Below are 17,501 nucleotides of genomic sequence, written 5' to 3' on the forward strand. Positions count from 1 at the left end.
ATTCTCCACAGTATGAATGTTATAGCTCTGGAAAAGTTGGATACACTTGGACAGAACGATCTCCACTGGCTCTTTTTTCTTAAAGAAATAATAACTGGAGGTCATAATCAATCATTTTTTTGTTCAGTTTGACCTTGCCTGCTGGGCACTTTTTGTTTTTATTGTTACATTATATGGTTTTCCAATAAAAAAGGTTTGAAATTTAGCTTAACTATCAATAACAAGACAATAAATAATTGTCTATTTGTACTTGACCTCCATATATTCTATTTGGCTGAAAGTCATGTAAACATGAACGTCATTTACCTTTGCACCTTCTTTTCCACCAGCACCTGGAAGACCTTGCTCTCCGGGGGGACCAGGGGGTCCAGGATGTCCTCTCTCACCAATAGGGCCGGTTTCTCCTGTTGGACCCTTTCAAGCCATTACAGACATATTTGTTATTTGTGAGATTAATAGGCAAATCCTTGTGCTTGTCTCAAATAATATATATGCAAAAACATATACACCTACCTGTGGTCCAACAACACCTCCAGGTCCTGGTGGGCCTGTTTTGCCTTGGAAACCCTAGGGGAAAAAAATCACTTACTGCCTGAAAGGCAACCATCTATTGTTGGACCATCAAGTCCAACTGTATTTTATATGACACAATTTCACAGGCAATATGTAGCTGCAGTAATTCACACTAAGTTTATTTCTCTTAAATGTGATAAACAAGCATCTACTGGGTCATGTCATTAATAAAGCCTCTGCCTGGATCAGACAGAACCTCCATAACTCATGCTGGAGTAACTGGTCAGTGACGTCTGCTATAGGTTATCGCTTAGGCTATTTTGGGTGATCTATAAGTGTGAGTGATCGGAAACACTTACAGTCTCTCCCCGCTGACCAGGGTGACCGGGCAGCCCATCCTTTCCAGGTGGTCCCTAAAACCCAGAACAAGATGAAAAATATTGTAAATGTCACATTTGTCAGCATCAAAAACAGTATAGACAAACAGGTACTTACAGGGGGGCCCTTTGGTCCTGAGAAACCAACGGGACCCTGGGGCCCTTGAGGTCCCTGGAAAAGACAGGAAAATTTTTTTGTGAAAAATCTGCTGTTTTACTTCAAAATAAGGTAACAATGCACTGCATTTTGTTTAACGGCAATATCAGGATCTGAAATGTGAACTAGAAGAAGTGACCTGATCTTTTGTCTTATAATCTCAGTAAAAGTCCAAGGAAGGAAGGAAGCAGAATTTATAAATACTCACCATAACAAAATTTTAATAAAAGATTACAAGCTGAAACTAAGCGCAATGCAGGTAAAGTCAACAGGCTTTCGAAATGCTTAAAAGAAACACTTCAGATTCCAACTGAGAAACAGAATAAATAAACAGGAAAATACTAAAAACTAGAGGAAGAAACGAGAACAGGATTTCACAGCAGAAATAAACAGCGCAGCATCAGATTTCGAGTTATGTGAGCCTTAGACAACAGCCTTCCAGTGGTCTAATGCTCAAGAGCTCTTCATAAATCTATAACAGCTTCCAGACGTCCTCTTATCTGGAGTACACCCACATGCTGAGCTAATCCTCACTGCGCTTCCTGCAAAAGCATCCTCTCTGAACGCTTCAAGCCTTACACCACCTCACTGTAGATGGTATGATGGGATAAAAATGTTTACTGCAATGCATTCTGGGTGACACTTACTCTCTCGCCGGGTGGGCCAGGTGGACCGTCGTTGCCCGCTGTGCCCTGTTGGATAATGAGAGAGGAAATCATAAGGACTGTGCAACGTAAGTGATTGACAAAAACAAAGTCTGAGGGAAGTAGTACCTTAGGGCCTGGCTTTCCTGTTGGGCCTCTGGCACCACGTGCACCACGAGGACCCTAAAAATATCAGCATATATAGAGCTTGGTGACTTGCATAATTCAATAAAGAAAAATTAAGTAAAAATGGAAGGGGGAAGTGCATACCGTCGGACCTCTTTGACCTCTTGGACCGGGTTTCCCTGCAACTCCCTTTGAAAAGAAAGAAGAGAAATGAGTGTGGTAAAAATTGAGGGAGAATTCAATAGCTACACAAAGCAAATCCAATCACTGCAGTTGCTGCCGTTCTTTTTGCCAAGATGAGATGGCAGTGTGTATGGGGGGAAACAAGCATTGGATACCTTCCCCTAGGATTTCTGGGAGCCACGGCAATATTTGTTTCAGATGAGGTGTAGGTGTATTAGAAGCACACAGACATACACACATACAGTACACTGTCATTTTGCTCTCTACTCATGGGCAGGATCTAAACACTTGGAAAAATAGCAGCTAACCTGACATTTAGTTATGAATAATCATAAACGTTTAGGGCACAGTTGCTTTTGCTAATAGGTTTCCCAACAACTCAAGATTTGTTTGCAAGTGAGAGCGATTGCCATTGAATTATTCGGTGAGGGTCTCTCAAGGGAAATGCTCGATTAGTTTTCCTTAATGATCAGTACAATTTACTGGTTCCATGCAACATAGGGGTTTGAGGAGTGTGATGTACAGTATGCAGAGCCATAGCGCTTTTTGCTCCATGATTATTATGGATTTCAGTCAAAATGTGTTGTAATTTCCAACTGTTGTGAGGAATTACTGAATTTCTACTAGTTAGAAAAATATACTAGTTAAAAAATCACTTAACTTGTATCTAGCAAGGCAGCTTGGTAGGCTATTTGTATTGGTACAGGTACTGTACATCACTCTTATTGGTGCTTTACCCTTTCAAATATTAACCATGGTTTTAACCATGTTTTTTGTCGTATTGATTAACATTTGTATAACCACATATTTATTTACTACAAATACCATGGTTAAACTATGGTTAGTGTAGCAAAACCACAATTCATTTGCGGTCACCATGATTTAACTATAGTAACTATGTTTTTTTGGTTTTATTTGTAGTAAAACCATGGTTAATTTTCATAATTGTAGACTTTACATAATTTATCTTTAGCATTCTGTCAATGAAATAGTCACAAACATACAGTATCTCCATTTCTTTGATAAAATGCATCTAAAATGTGAATCTAAGTGAGATTTTTACTCAGTAAAGTCCAGGCTCACTTATCGCTTGTTAGTATTAAGCTACTCATGTAGCTTAATACTAACAAGAGAAAACATCTGCTAACTCTTTAAATTAGGTAATTTTGGTGATGCAATTAATAGCTAATAAGAGTAAGCTAAATAAAATGTAATTTAAAAACAGAATTAGCTTATGTGATAAGCTAAGCTAGTAGGCTAATCAACTTGCTAAGCTAGTACACTGAATGGTAGCTAGAAAAGGAAAGCTAACAAAATAATTTTTTTTTAATTCAATCTTCTTTGGTAATACACTATTAAATATAACAAAGTGATTTTGTAATATTTCTAATGAGTCACTGAATAATTTCAATCAGGATTCAATTTAACAGGTGGGTCATATTTTAATGGCACTACCTCAATTCTACTGCATACTATCAAAGCACCTTTCAAGGAAAGTCTGTTCACTCAGCGGCCATATTTGCAACGCCTCCAGGCAGCAAAAACAAGACCAAGTCCTATCTAAATGAATGGGTGAATCCTGAAATCTCAAAAACTGCACGCTGAACTCGCAATTAAATTACATATTTCAAATCAGCAACAAATTCTGAAATGAACTGCCCCATGAATGTTGTTACTTATGCTCAAATAAAAAGCTTAGTTTTTAAGGCAAGACCAACCAATACACATGCGCAGTTATATCGAGCTTATGACTGCGCATGCGCATCGGCTGCTCTAGCCTCAGGTTTCTATGGGAACCGAAGCTTCTAATGACCGCTGCAGTGATGCAATAACTTTACAGATCAGCGATTGGTTCTTTCATTTAGAAGGCGGGACTATTCTGCCATATTGCGTGTTGCAGTTTCTTCCATTCATAAGTATAGGGCTGTATCCGAAATCGCCCCCTATACCCTCATTCACTATTCCCTACATTAGTCCCCTCATACAGTTCACTTGAAGGAGTGAATGAAAACGAGTGAGTGAATTCGGACACTGAGGAAAAGACTGCCACTTTTGCATAGTTTGCTTGCTGTTTAATAATAATTTGAAATGGGCAGCTCCAGTAGTAAGATTGAAGGATATATCTTGAACTCTGTCACGGAAATTATGTAAACCCTAATAGTCAATTTACAATTAATTTGCACCTGTGTTGTATTACGCTGTATTACGCCGTGGACGAGCGCTTCTAAAATGTACAGCGCTTGTACACTCGTTTTTGCGGTGCATTGTGGGATTGAATGAGTGCACTCAAGAACGTCCACTATGGTTTCGAACACCACTTAAAATGGATGTCCCCTAAAATAGTGCACTATTTGAGGGTACAGGGAGCGATTTCGGATACAGCCTAGGAGTGAACCGTCTTTTACTGCATCCCAAATGACGCACTATACACTATGCACTTATACACTTTGTACTTATGCACTATGTACTCAACCATGTAGTATATGAATTCTATAAGGTTATTTTGTCATTAATAATCGGAGTCTGATAGCCCCTCCCCCTTCGTGACATACTTAAAGCTGCGACAGTTGAGTGCATGAAGTGTTCAACATTCCACACTTAATTTTTTTGGTTATTTAAGTGCATCATCTGGGTATTTAAAGTGCACTTTTTCTTTTCGGAGTTTTCAGTGTGAATGCACTACTCGCACTATTTATACTACAAAACGTCATAGAATAGTGCACAAGTACGCAAGTTGTGACGCACCTTTTGTATTTCTACAGTCTTTGATACCATGTAAAACAGCCTTAAATGTAAAGGTAAATTTTGTCTAAGTGTAAATGTAAATGCAAAAGCAAATGTAAATTAGTAAATAAGTGTAAATGTAAATAATTAACGATATACATGTGAAGGTAACTGTGAGGTGAGTGTCTATGTAAAGGTAAGTACATTCAGATGGCCTTTGACCCAATGTATTCACACACTTTTGCCCACTTTCTGCAAGTAAATAGTTTTCCAGATGCATGGTTGTCGTTGAATCACCATGAATGCAATTGTTCCTTTATCTTTTGTAGTCACATATTGATTCGTGTCCGTGTTTTGTACAAAGTCATCATACAAATCCTTTCATAAACGGAATCAATCAGCCTTTTTCATATGTTTGTTATAATGCAGTGTGCACTTCACACAAAGCAGGTTGGAAGAATCCATCTCACCCTGCCTCCTTTCTCTCCGTTGGCTCCTGGGAATCCGGGGAAACCAGTCGAACCCTGCAAATCAAAGAAAAAGACTTAAGGGAGGAAGAGAAGGCGGCAGGACCTGCATATTAACGAGGGATGAACTCCAACAGTCCCGACTCTCCTACTGATTCCGACAGTTAAATGCCATTACAATCTGTTAGCATTAGCATCCTTGGCTTTGCTACTTCCACTGTAGTGTTTTTAAATAGCTGTGAGACTGCTTTGTCCCCATTGTTGGCAAGCTTTTTTCTCAGAATAATTCAGCGGTTGAAAGATAGACTTTGAATGCGTATGATATATCCCAAGATAAACAAGGCCGATCTCGATTATCAGTTTCCTTGTTTTGTTTGCACAAGACTAAGCGCAGGAGAGCTTCAGGAAGGGATCGCTTGTCAGTGTGGAAATACAACGGGGTCCACCGAGGACAGTGGACGATATAATCAACTGAAACAACAGACACTGGACGAAAACAAATGGACACTCAGTCAGATAAACAACCAAACAGAGTTAAGATTAAGAGTCACTACTGATGAGTCTTAATCGCTCTCATTCGCACTTCTTGTCTGTTTCTTTCTCTCATTTTCAATGCAGTAAATTAAAAATAGCCTACCCACGTTCCTCAATCCTGGCAGCGGAATAAGCATTCAAGAAAGAAAATCAATACATTATTTTACACATTCATTTTAAGGCCAGGCCTCTTGGAGAATCAGGTTTGATTTACCACAAAGGATATTATGAAACTGTAAAGGTGAGACATTGACGAATAAGCAATGACACATAAAAAAATGCCACAACTCTGACGCCAGTAACCACTCAGACAGTGATGGCTGGTCTTCAAAAGTGCACTTCATGATAACTTAAGAGTTGGCAGGCTGTTTGAATCCATTCCAGAGATGATGGCATGTCAAAGGGCTTGTAATCACATCACTTGTCTGTCACTCGTTAATGCTCCTAAATAGGAGCGGATTTACGAGACTGTAAATCTACCAACAGAGTCAGCACCTCCACTAGGACTGGGCTTTATTCCATCTTATTCAAACAAATTCATGATAAGCTTTAAACGTGAAATATTACATTTCTACTCCACTATCGGCTGCTGCAAAAATTGTGAAAGAGATTTCCCTGAACACTCCCTCTGTCTGTCATTGGTTTGACAAACAAAAACACCTTTGGTTAAGCTTGTGTCAAGTCCATCGGGACATGCAAACAAACAGGTTTTGTCAACCTAACACCTCCAATATGTATTCTTACATAATAGCATGTTAAAAGGAGTGGTCTGCAAAAGTTAAGAGGAAAAATAATGGGAAAAATGTAAAACTAAATGACATCAAATTAAATAAAATCATGTTAATAAATAATAAATACATTTACAGGATTTGACACTGTTGGCTTAATAATATCTTTTTAATGACATTACCAAAATAGCTTTCATCAGTGGTTAAAAATTTGATTTTAAGTTTAACTTCATGTACCATGTATAAAATAATCTAAATAAATTCATGTTAATAATACATAAATGTTAATATTTTCCGAATTTGGCATTGTCTAATGTATTTTTTGATGATGGAGTTTTCAGTAGTTGGAAATTAAGTTTAAAATTTAACTTAATTAAACAATTCATATTCTGAAAGTACACAATTATGGATGTAGTAGAAACAGTGCGTTCACAGCAACAAACTTCTTGTAGTGTAAGAATATATATATATTTTTCAAGTAAACAAGTAGTAATATCTTATACACAAAATAAAATACTGATTATAAATGATAAATGTAACCCTGGACCACAAAACCAGTCATAAGTGTCAATTTTTTCAAAATTGAGATTTATGTATCATCTTTCCATTGATGTATGGTTTGTTAGGATAGGACAATATTTGGCCGAGATACAACTATTTGAAAATCTGTAATCTGAGGGTGCAAAAAAATCAAAATACTGAGAAATTGCCTTTAAAGTTATCTAAATTAAGTTCTTAGCTATGCATACTACTAATCAAAAATTAAGTTTTGATATCTTTACAGTAGGAAATTCACTAAATATCTTCATGGAACATGATCTTTACTTAATATCCTAATGATTTTTGGCATAAAATATTTTTTTTAAAATTTTGACCCATACAATCTATTTTTGGTTATTGCTACAAATATACCCCCGCGACTTAAGACTGGTTTTGTGGTCCAGGGTCACAAACACAGTTACCAAGTCTGCGTATTATACACGACTGTGGGCTTTTTGTAAAGTTGCGTGAAAAAATCCCTGGTTGCGGGTTGCAGTTTTTTGGGCTTATTTTTAAAAAAATATGGTTGCTTCTTAGGGAAATCTGACAAGCAACTTTGTTTCTTTATTTATGTTCGCTGTATTCTCCAGTGCATTGATTGACACTCCGTCTGCTTGCAGTTAATAGCCAACCAGTGTAATAATATAGGTGCTGTAGCGTAATTTGCCAAATGTTCCACCCCCTCATTGGAGAAAAATCACATTCAAAAAGAAGGCGCGTGATGCTGTTCTGGTCTGTGGACTTCCGTTTACTCACCACCAGAGGTCACTCCTCCATCACATTGACTTTTGCACCATGCTACTGTTGCACTTCACCCACGAACTACAATTCCCATCATCCATTGCACTGACGACACACAGCTGTCACCAATCTCACATTGCTCTGATCACACAGTTGATTGCACTGATTACACATGCTTTATAAGCCTTGAACTTCCTCTCTATCTTTGCCGAGTATTGTTCTGCGTATAACACTCTCCTAGTGCTAGCTGCCTTACCGAGCCGTCTGTGTTCATGTTTAGCTCTGAGTCTGGTTCTACCGTATAACACTCTCCTAGTATTAGCTGCCTTACTAAGTTACTGTGTTTTCGAAGTCTAAGTTTAGTTTGTTTTGTTTATAATCTCGTTTCCTGTTTCCCACCCTTGTATCGTGGATTTACCCTTGTCTCACCATTTCGGACTCTGTGTATACCTCGTTTGGATTATTGCTAAGGTTATCAGACTACCCCTCTTCTTAAACCCTCTGGATATTATTCGCCAATCGAGGACCCACGCATGCCTTTGGATTACTCTTGTGTCTTGCCCGTGCCATACCCGTTTGCTGGTGTTTTGACCCTGCCTGTTATTTTTCTATGTTTATTAATAAAAGCTTGCAAATGGATCCACACGTCTCACGTCTCGTTCACCACGTTACAGATGTAATCCAAGCATTGATAGAAGTAGACGTAGAGGAGTGGGATGACTTTCTTTTAGCCTAATTTTTACAATGTTTTTGTAATGTATTAATTATCACGGGCTGTAATAAAAAACAAGTAGTTATATCCTAATACTAAGAGTAAATACATTTGGTTCAAATAGCCTGGTATGGCAAGATGGAGCAGTTTTGTGGTGCTTGGAATTCTTTATAATTATTTAAAAACAAATATTGCCACATTGATGGCTCAAGAAGGTGTAATTGTTCAAATAACACTGTTTCATTTTAAATTATTTTAAGTTTCATATAAAAAAATTGTAACCTAGTGTTTTTCAAGTGTAATATTTCTGTAAAGGCTGGGGACAGAAAAATTGACATTTCCATAGAATGACCCCTATATATTTAAGGCTATAAATATGTGTCTATGTTACAGCTCCCCTTTGAAGCTCTCCTTTTCAATCTCTCCAATCCTATTCTGCTCACAGGTGATTGGAGATGAGTTTTGTTCCCACGTTTGTTGCAGTTTGCAAATTTTTGTAAAATAGCTTCTGTTTTTGCTTTTCAGATAAAAGAGATAAAAATATACGTTTCAGTTTAATATGTTGTAGGCTCATTAATTGGTAATAAATAATTGATAATAAATAATATTGATGATAATAAATCATCAAAAAATATTGGGCTTGTTTTGGACTTGTTTTTGAAGCTGCGGTTGCTTATTTATCTTGCGATAGTTGACAACAGTGGCCACAAATGACTGTAAAGCTCACTCCATATACAGTGACCAAACAACATATCAAATTCTGAACGGAAAATTCTGAGTCTTCCTAATTGTACGAACTAGGTGCCTGTAATGATGCCAATGTTTGTCATTGAAGATCTCCAAACCTCCAAGGCCACTTAAGGTCTAGTTTGGAGCTGGCTTGGGCCAGATTGGGTACTGCTGCTACAGCTGATGCTGTTGTTGATGAAAGGCGCTGAGGTCTGACACAGGCATCTGTGCTCCGACTTCTCCTCGCTGCCTGCGTGACCAGCATCCCCAACAGCACAGGGAACAATCCTGGCATGAGCTGCTCATTTTAAAAAAGCCTCACTCGGTGCAGCATGCATAATGCATTCTCAGGAGGGCATTAGTTCATGCTAATGAGCCAAGTTGTTGTTTAGCTCATAAGTGAAACAATCGTGATGCAGGTACAGGTGTTATGTTCAATTTAAGAGCATACCTTTGGCCCTTGACGTCCTGGATAGCCGGGCAATCCTGGAACACCAAGTTTGCCCTGATGGAAAACAAGCCAAGGATCATTAGTGCAAGAACATCTCTGGACAAACAAACATCTCATTTGATATTAATATTCCAAACACAAACTCAAACGCATCAATTCCTGATGCCCCATGCCTCGGTAATCAACTAACAATGGTAATCCGTAATTAACAAGCAGCGTACCTTTTCTCCAGCAGGTCCCAGTGGTCCAGATTCACCGTTGGGTCCTGCACGACCCTTCGGGCCCTCTGGTCCATCCTCACCTCTGGGTCCAGCCAATCCAAGCTCACCCTAAACATGCACAGAAAACCAGCCAATCAGTGCAGCCCTTCATGGGTTAAATTAGCATGGGCTGAAAACCAGCAAGGCTGGATGCAGTTTATTTACCCTGTCGCCTTTGAGACCCATGTCTCCCTTGAAGCCTGGGAAACCATCCTCACCCTGAAAAGTAGGATGAGACATTAGGGAAAACATATAGAGTGATGAAGCTATAGCTTCTGCACATAAATACAGCACCATTAATTCTTTAGCATTGTACTAGATCTCCATCTGCTGACATTAATGCAGTACTGCAACTGGTTAAAAGTGTGCAAACGGCTAAAAGTGATCTAACAGCTAAACGTATGCTAACTGTTATGATTCATAATGTTGATTTAAGATTGAATTCTCATTCTCTGTCCCTAAACATCAGTCGGAATCTCTCGCTTACATGTGCATGATGCATTTAGCAACTTTGTGACCACCTGACAGCATTGTCAACTCAACTAATGCCCTATTTAATTGGATATGGACACGGCTACACACTCAGTCTTGTTATGATGGCACTACAGTATCAATCCCACCATCAGTTGAGTGTCATTCTCAAACATTTTTTTTCTACATTGCTAAATTACAGCCGACTGCAATCTGATTAGCATTCGTTTCAAAATGCGTTGATGGTTTTTGAGAAGGGGAAAGAAGAGGTTTGTGTGGCTCTGGACGCACTTAATAGTGATGGAGTGATTTTGAATACGTTTGAATTTGTCTTGAATACGTGTTATGACACTCTCTCTGCATGATTAAGCAACACTTATGATATGATGTTTAAGAGGAGAGAACGTGTAGTGGCTGTTGGACTCTTTTTATGCAGATTTAGTGACCAGTAAGTGCCACTGCAATGATTCTTAGTGCAAGCATCAACGTCTAGCAGCGTCATTCAAAAAAATGTTTTACCTTCTCTCCTTTGCCTCCCTTCAGTCCACGAACACCATCAGCACCCTGTAAGACAGAGAGCATGTGATCAAGCAAAGATCACAAGCTCAACGAAACACCAATAAATCTCTATCAAACACAAAAAATGCTTTACCTTCACACCGCGAGGGCCAGGATAGCCGATGGGGCCCTGGGGACCGGACTGGCCCTGAAAGTGACAACATTGAAAAATTATGAAATGTGTGCGGCGAAGAACCAATATCTGTGGCTGAGGTAACCTTGCAAGAGGTTTATAGCTAAACATACTGATCAGATACTTTCAAACAATGTTTTCTAAATCTGAAAGAAGAAAACCAAAGTCAGGCACAAATATTACTTAGGCACTTTTTTGAGGTTTTGTTGGCCAGACAGCTAAAAGATCAAGACTAATTACTCTCCAAGACACATTTACCTCCGAGAACAATTTGGATTTGCAATATTTGCTGCTCTTTAGATGCCTGGCATTAGCATCATCACATAAGTAAATACATTTTTATTACTAATCCATAAATAATAATAATACATATAGAAAACCGATCAACCAGTACACATTCTGCATAAATGCTCCCTAAAATTGTTTCCTTACCAAAGCTCCTTTCTCTCCAGGTGGACCCTCTTTACCAGGATGTCCCTGTAAAATAAAGACAGATAATATATATCTCAGACATATATGTCTCTTTAGTGTGTAACATTAGCTATAGTTGTCAAAGTTTGCTGTAAATATCTAAAGATTGTGTTTTAAATCACTTGAGTTGCATATTCAACATACATCTTTGCTATGATGCTTCTATCGTATCAATTATGTCAGCAAGCAAAATATGTAAGAAGATAGAGAATCGGTTATGGCCTTTGTCAGAGTTATAGACAACGGGCTGTGAAATATGTTTCAATCATCACCTATCAGTTGTTTAGCAGACATGAATCACTTGATATATTAGTATCACTGATACTTACAGGAGGTCCATCTGCGCCGGGCAATCCAGGCAAACCAGACCTTCCCTGAGGACCCTGTATGAAGAGACAGAGAAAAAGAACTTCGATTAGATTAAGAAGAATATCTAAGACCATAGATGCCCTACAGGCAATAACATGCACTGAATCATGAACCTATGAAAAATGAAATGCTAACAGAAATAAATGCATGCTCCGCCGATGTTTCGAGACTAAGTCACATCTATCCTGCACCCGAAGCTCATTTTGCATTTATTTATGTAACCAAAGCAAAAGAGCAAGAAAAACAAATACAAGTGATTAATAACACTGCCCTGCAGCATATGCGCTGAATGAAATCCAATATGTTTCTTACTAATTTCTCTTTTCTCATAACAAATATGATGTGAATTTCATAGGATTTTTGCTTTCAACAACCATTTGTAAGGTGAAGAAGTTCTTAATCACTCAAAAAACTGCCATAAAGATATGATTCCTAGCTACCTCCGAGCCAGGTTACAACTATCTTTTCAATTATCAACCAATTTTCATTTGTGTGACTGAGAAGACATTGTTTTATGCCTAAATAATAAATATATTTATTTAAAAAATACATTGTTTTATGCCTACTCCAGATTTAATCACTCCTTTGCAGATTGAAACCAAAACTTTATTTATTTTTATTTTATTATTTTTACTGCTTTTGTTACATTTATATGTATATGTATGTATATACAAATCGTTCTTAATTAAAACTGAAACATTTTTGGAACTCAGCATCATCAAATTAGGTAAATCTTTTTTTTTCCCCTCAGGCCTAAAAAAAAATTAATAAAAAAAATTAAAAATTTTATATATATATATATATATATATATATATATATATATATATATATATATATAATTTTTTTTAATTTTTTTTTATTTTTATATATGTGTATATATGGAGGCCTGTGTAATGATAAATAACCAGAAATGTTATCAAAAGTTTTATATCACCACAATATGTTTCATGATCGTTCTTTTTGTTCTCCTTCTGTTCAAAAGGACACCTGAGAATTATACGCATGAAAACCACAAAATACTTACTTTTTCTCCAGGCGGTCCGATGGGGCCCTGTGGACCTAGAAGACCCTGTACAACAGAAAACAGACAACGTCAAGCTTTGTTGCCATGGCAGCAGGGCGGGGGGAGATAGAGGGGTAGGTGTGTGGTAGAGAGGAGCCCAAACTGATGACTTACACCCAATAATGGACTTATTGTATTGTCCCTGTGTGTGTGTGTGTGTTGGCAGGGTCACTCGTATTTGCACAGAGTGCTTGAGTGTGTGTGCATACACACGTGTGTTTACTGTGTGTGTGTTTACAGTGGCTGATTCAGTGTATTTGTGTATGTGCTGACCAGGAGGGAAATTTAAGCTCACTGCTCTGATTCGACCGCTGCAGGTGGGGCGTTATGAATGAGACGCTTTCAGCTGCCCACTTCCTCTGAGCCCAGCTGAGGTTTACAGAAATATTTCAAATAATTTCACCATGCCCTCTGAGCTTCAGAGTCGTTCGGAAGTAAAAATGATAGTAGGGATGAGAAATTACATATGAATGATTTAAAGTAAAATATTTCAGATATTTATTTGAATATTTAATAATAAATAGATATTCAATATACATGATTTATTATTTATTATGGAGCTATATATTAATTATTGTTCCCTTTTTTATTACTTTTTATTTTTTATTTTAATACAATATACCACAATTACCAATACTTTCTTCCCAAATTCTAATAGGGATTGCACCTATAGATAATTTACAAATTAGCATTACTGTAAGTCAATAAATAAATACATTTTTAAAATTTACATTATCTGATTTTATTAAATTCTGTCACATTTCCAAGGGAACCCTCAGTATAGAAAGAAAATTACAATTTAGATGACATGGGATTGCTTGATCCAAAGTCAACCAAACTGTATCTTACATTAGAGAAACAATACTCAAATCTTACAGTAAAACCTCTGAGGTTCAGTGTCTAAAGTGTGTTTGTTTGTTCTCACCTGTGCTCCTGGGATTCCCTGTTGACCAGGAGGGCCTGGCTCTCCCTGGGGTCCCTGTTCAACAGAAAATGATGGTACATGTCAGCTTGCACCCTCAGCATGTCAGATCACCAGAAATGTTCTATATATCTCTGTGTGGGTTAACATACATGCTTTACTTGTTGATGTGAATGTGATGCAAATATAGTGAGCACAATACTGACAAAATGTAATATTTATTATATCGACAATATTAATGTTAAAGCAAGGCTACTGTATACCTTGTTCAAAATGCCTGTCCTCATATTTTACAGAAAGTTTAGTGTTTATTACTGTTCAACATGTTTAGTTGAAAAATTAGCAAGACTAGCTTATGCTCATGGCATATCAGTTTAGAGGGGTCATGATTTAGCATTTATACTCAAACAAACAGATGAATTTACTGTTGTTCTTGTTAGTCGTAATTTGGTTCCAAAAACAGAAGCTGTTTCGATCTGATATACCAAATTCCAACCTATTTTGTTGCACAAGATTTATTCGTCACTGTGGCAGTAAGAAATTAAATTTAAACTTGACAGTAGTCCTAGTAGAGATACATAAAGGCCGAAACAAGTCTAAAACTAACACTCAACAAGTATTATCAGCATCTGAGTCTATCGTCATAATGCCATGTTTACGAGATCCATGTCTCTTACCATGTTTCCTTTGGGACCCTGTGGACCATCAACACCAGCAATGCCCTGCAGAAATCAATTGTGAAAGATTAGAAGCGAGCAATCAGCATCATATCCACAAGATTATAAATTAAAAATCACTTACAGGTTGTCCAGGAGCTCCAGGAGGGCCTCTAGGGCCGAGCAGACCTCGTGGCCCCTGAGATAAAAAGAAATGTGAAGGTTCTGATTAAAAAGAGCAAGTATTCTCTTCTGAATTTGAATGGGAATCATGATAGGCTGTTGAGGGGACTCTGCCCCCTGGTGGCAAACTGGAAATAAAACATTTAAAAAAACAAAAACAAGGTAGAACACACTTACACTCTCACCAGCAAGTCCTCTTGGTCCAATTTCTCCATCTTCTCCCTGTAAAGTAGGAAGAAGTGAAGAGAATATGGTTATTCTAATAGCTGAAACAATGAAATGATAAGATGCCCCCTTTTTTTTCACAGGTGATTCAGAAAAGCACTTACCCTTGGTCCGTCCTCTCCGGGAGGTCCATAGGGACCAGAAGGACCGTTCTCACCCTGTCAGAAAGAGACCGACAGGAAGCGTCATTACATCCAGCTGAATATATAATCTTTTCACCTTATTTTGAAAGTGATCTAGGGAGCCATCTTGGATCCTATAATTATTACCTGTGTTGACATGGGAAAAGACTGGAAATACCCTACTGTAAAGTTTCCAGAGCAGAAGACTCTTAATTTCACCTCGGAAGAGCTCATAATTATTTATTCTATATCTATATTATAACAAATCTGTCAGCTAATGTTTGATGTCCTTGTTTCCTATGTACAGTAAGGTGGTAAGAGTTTTGTTGTTGTTAAAATTAAACATTGACATTTTTTGGTGCCTATTACATTACATGTACACCTATTATTTGTTTATTTATTTATTAATTATTATTAATATTTTATTTGTTATTATTTATTTATTTTTACACAAAAAAACTCATGGCATTAAAAATCATTGTAAAGAAATCTAAATTGTGTTAAATAAAAAAAATAATCAATAGCACTGGGATAATAATCTGCAATATACTTCAATGTCAAGTTATTAATATTTGTAATGAAAGTTATTCAAAAGTGTTCTGAGCTTCAGCACAACAGAGATGTTCAGAAATAAGATAAATCATGCTGAAGATAAGACATTACCAAAAAACAAGGTTACATGAATTAGGTAAAATAAAAATTGAGCTTGTTATGAATTAAAGTATTTAAGCCTACAATTTAGCAAAATCAAAAGCTGAGTAGAGAGCATGAAATATGAAGAAATTAACTTGTTTGTGGCAATGTCTGTCATTTTTTTAGTTTATATTGCATTTAGTTATTTAATATGTAACAATATACTGTATATTAATTGTCCATCTTTTTTATTATTTTATTTTATTTTATTTTAATATACACAGTTACCTTTGCCAAAATCTTATAGGACTTGCATCTAGCAGATAATTTATCAATTAGCATAAGCTGGAAAATTGTTGTGAATCTCTTCTTATACTTGTCAAAACCTCCTCTAAACAACCCTGATCATTTACTTTTATTTTACTGCATTTCTCAACTGAATTGATTTGTATGTGTTCATACTCACCCTGTGTCCCTTCTCACCAGGCAGACCTGGAAGCCCATCAAAACCTCTGTCACCCTGAGAAGTAGATGAGGTAAAAAATTCAAACAATATATTTATATGTACTATATAGCATATCACATATATGTGGCTGAGAATATTTCTTGTACCTTAGATCCGGATTCTCCAGGCATTCCACGGGCCCCATCGGCTCCAGCTCGACCCTGTCACAGAAAGATCAGAGAAGATATGACTATTATGTGTCCATTCGCTAACTGAAGACTCATTCAAGTGAAAGCAATATTTAATAATCTTTTGTGCATGTGAAAAATAACGAGAAATATCTTACTCTCTTGCCAGATTTTCCCATTTGCCCTGGTGGGCCTTGGATACCCCTTGGACCCTATGGTGGAAGGATATATGATTATTTAAAGTGCCCCTATTATGGATTTAAATCTGAAAGTGCACCGTGTATAAAGTTATTATCTCTCAAAAGAGAGTTGACTGTGAATCATTGAAACGAGTCGTTTTTATAACGAATCCCAAGCCGTTTCATGTTGACCTCAGGACCTGGGAATACTTGATATTTGCATTGGTCTGAATGAAAATGCAAATTCATTCTTTGCCACTAGGTGCCGCTTTTGGAGCGTTAAAAGCTCACAAACACTGCTTTAAATGAAATCGACCAATCACCGCAGATTAGCGTCCCGCAAAGGAGGGGTTTAGAAAAATGAGTCGTGGAGCATATAAGGAAAAATAAATGCATATTATAAGAAAATGCAAGTGTTTTTAGACCTTGCATGCATGTCAACCTGTTGTTGGGGACTCCCAAAACCAAAATATGAACCTTTCATAACCCATAATAGGGGCACTTTAAGTAAGTAGATAATTCGGTAGGATGACCTTTGGTGGTGAGAAATGCTTAGTCTTACCTGAGGACCAGGGTCTCCACTCTCTCCCTTCAGCCCAGAAGCTCCTGGAAGACCCTGCATGTGGTTGACACCAGAGAGAGAGAGATGTATTAGACCAAGACTAGACCAAACCAACATGTTTTTAACATACAGAAAAGATTGAGATGCCTGCATTATATACAAAGAAACAGCAGGTGGCAATATTTCACAGCATATACTATTCTTGATCTTTACTCACCCAGAGAATCAAAATAAGCCCTGAATAAAAGTTAATGTAGTTGACATAATGGGTTGGACTTGTTTAAAGATGTAGTTATTGCACTTTACTTTAGGGAATTGTGCTGTTTCTTTTGCATCGCACCACATGAAACTGTTGATTTGGAAATTGCTGCTATTCCAGACAGACTGTCCTAGTTTTCTTTATAACTGATTTCAAAGATAATTTGAGAGTTGAG

At 37.3% G+C, this 17,501-nt stretch overlaps 1 protein-coding gene across 3 annotated transcripts in view; it reads right to left on the reverse strand.

Annotated features, from left to right (window-relative positions):
- The window catches only part of col11a1a (collagen, type XI, alpha 1a), a 70,704-nt gene that overhangs the window by 26,849 nt on the left and 26,354 nt on the right, over nucleotides 1-17,501 (reverse strand). For all 3 annotated transcript variants that reach the window (XM_079406830.1, XM_079406831.1, XM_079406832.1), the window contains 25 exons: nucleotides 17,068-17,121; nucleotides 16,485-16,538; nucleotides 16,306-16,359; nucleotides 16,160-16,213; nucleotides 15,043-15,096; nucleotides 14,891-14,935; nucleotides 14,676-14,729; nucleotides 14,552-14,596; nucleotides 13,878-13,931; nucleotides 12,914-12,958; nucleotides 11,849-11,902; nucleotides 11,481-11,525; nucleotides 11,010-11,063; nucleotides 10,877-10,921; nucleotides 10,052-10,105; nucleotides 9,848-9,955; nucleotides 9,627-9,680; nucleotides 5,195-5,248; nucleotides 1,962-2,006; nucleotides 1,821-1,874; nucleotides 1,695-1,739; nucleotides 1,009-1,062; nucleotides 873-926; nucleotides 514-567; nucleotides 307-414 (listed from right to left, as the gene is read on the reverse strand). In XM_079406830.1, coding sequence (XP_079262956.1) covers nucleotides 307-414; nucleotides 514-567; nucleotides 873-926; nucleotides 1,009-1,062; nucleotides 1,695-1,739; nucleotides 1,821-1,874; nucleotides 1,962-2,006; nucleotides 5,195-5,248; nucleotides 9,627-9,680; nucleotides 9,848-9,955; nucleotides 10,052-10,105; nucleotides 10,877-10,921; nucleotides 11,010-11,063; nucleotides 11,481-11,525; nucleotides 11,849-11,902; nucleotides 12,914-12,958; nucleotides 13,878-13,931; nucleotides 14,552-14,596; nucleotides 14,676-14,729; nucleotides 14,891-14,935; nucleotides 15,043-15,096; nucleotides 16,160-16,213; nucleotides 16,306-16,359; nucleotides 16,485-16,538; nucleotides 17,068-17,121 — 1,395 coding nt within the window. The remainder of the gene's footprint in view (nucleotides 1-306; nucleotides 415-513; nucleotides 568-872; nucleotides 927-1,008; nucleotides 1,063-1,694; nucleotides 1,740-1,820; nucleotides 1,875-1,961; nucleotides 2,007-5,194; nucleotides 5,249-9,626; nucleotides 9,681-9,847; nucleotides 9,956-10,051; nucleotides 10,106-10,876; nucleotides 10,922-11,009; nucleotides 11,064-11,480; nucleotides 11,526-11,848; nucleotides 11,903-12,913; nucleotides 12,959-13,877; nucleotides 13,932-14,551; nucleotides 14,597-14,675; nucleotides 14,730-14,890; nucleotides 14,936-15,042; nucleotides 15,097-16,159; nucleotides 16,214-16,305; nucleotides 16,360-16,484; nucleotides 16,539-17,067; nucleotides 17,122-17,501) is intronic.

This window comes from Barbus barbus, assembly GCF_936440315.1.
Source record: "Barbus barbus genome assembly, chromosome: 44".
Classification (NCBI taxonomy): Eukaryota; Metazoa; Chordata; class Actinopteri; order Cypriniformes; family Cyprinidae; genus Barbus; species Barbus barbus.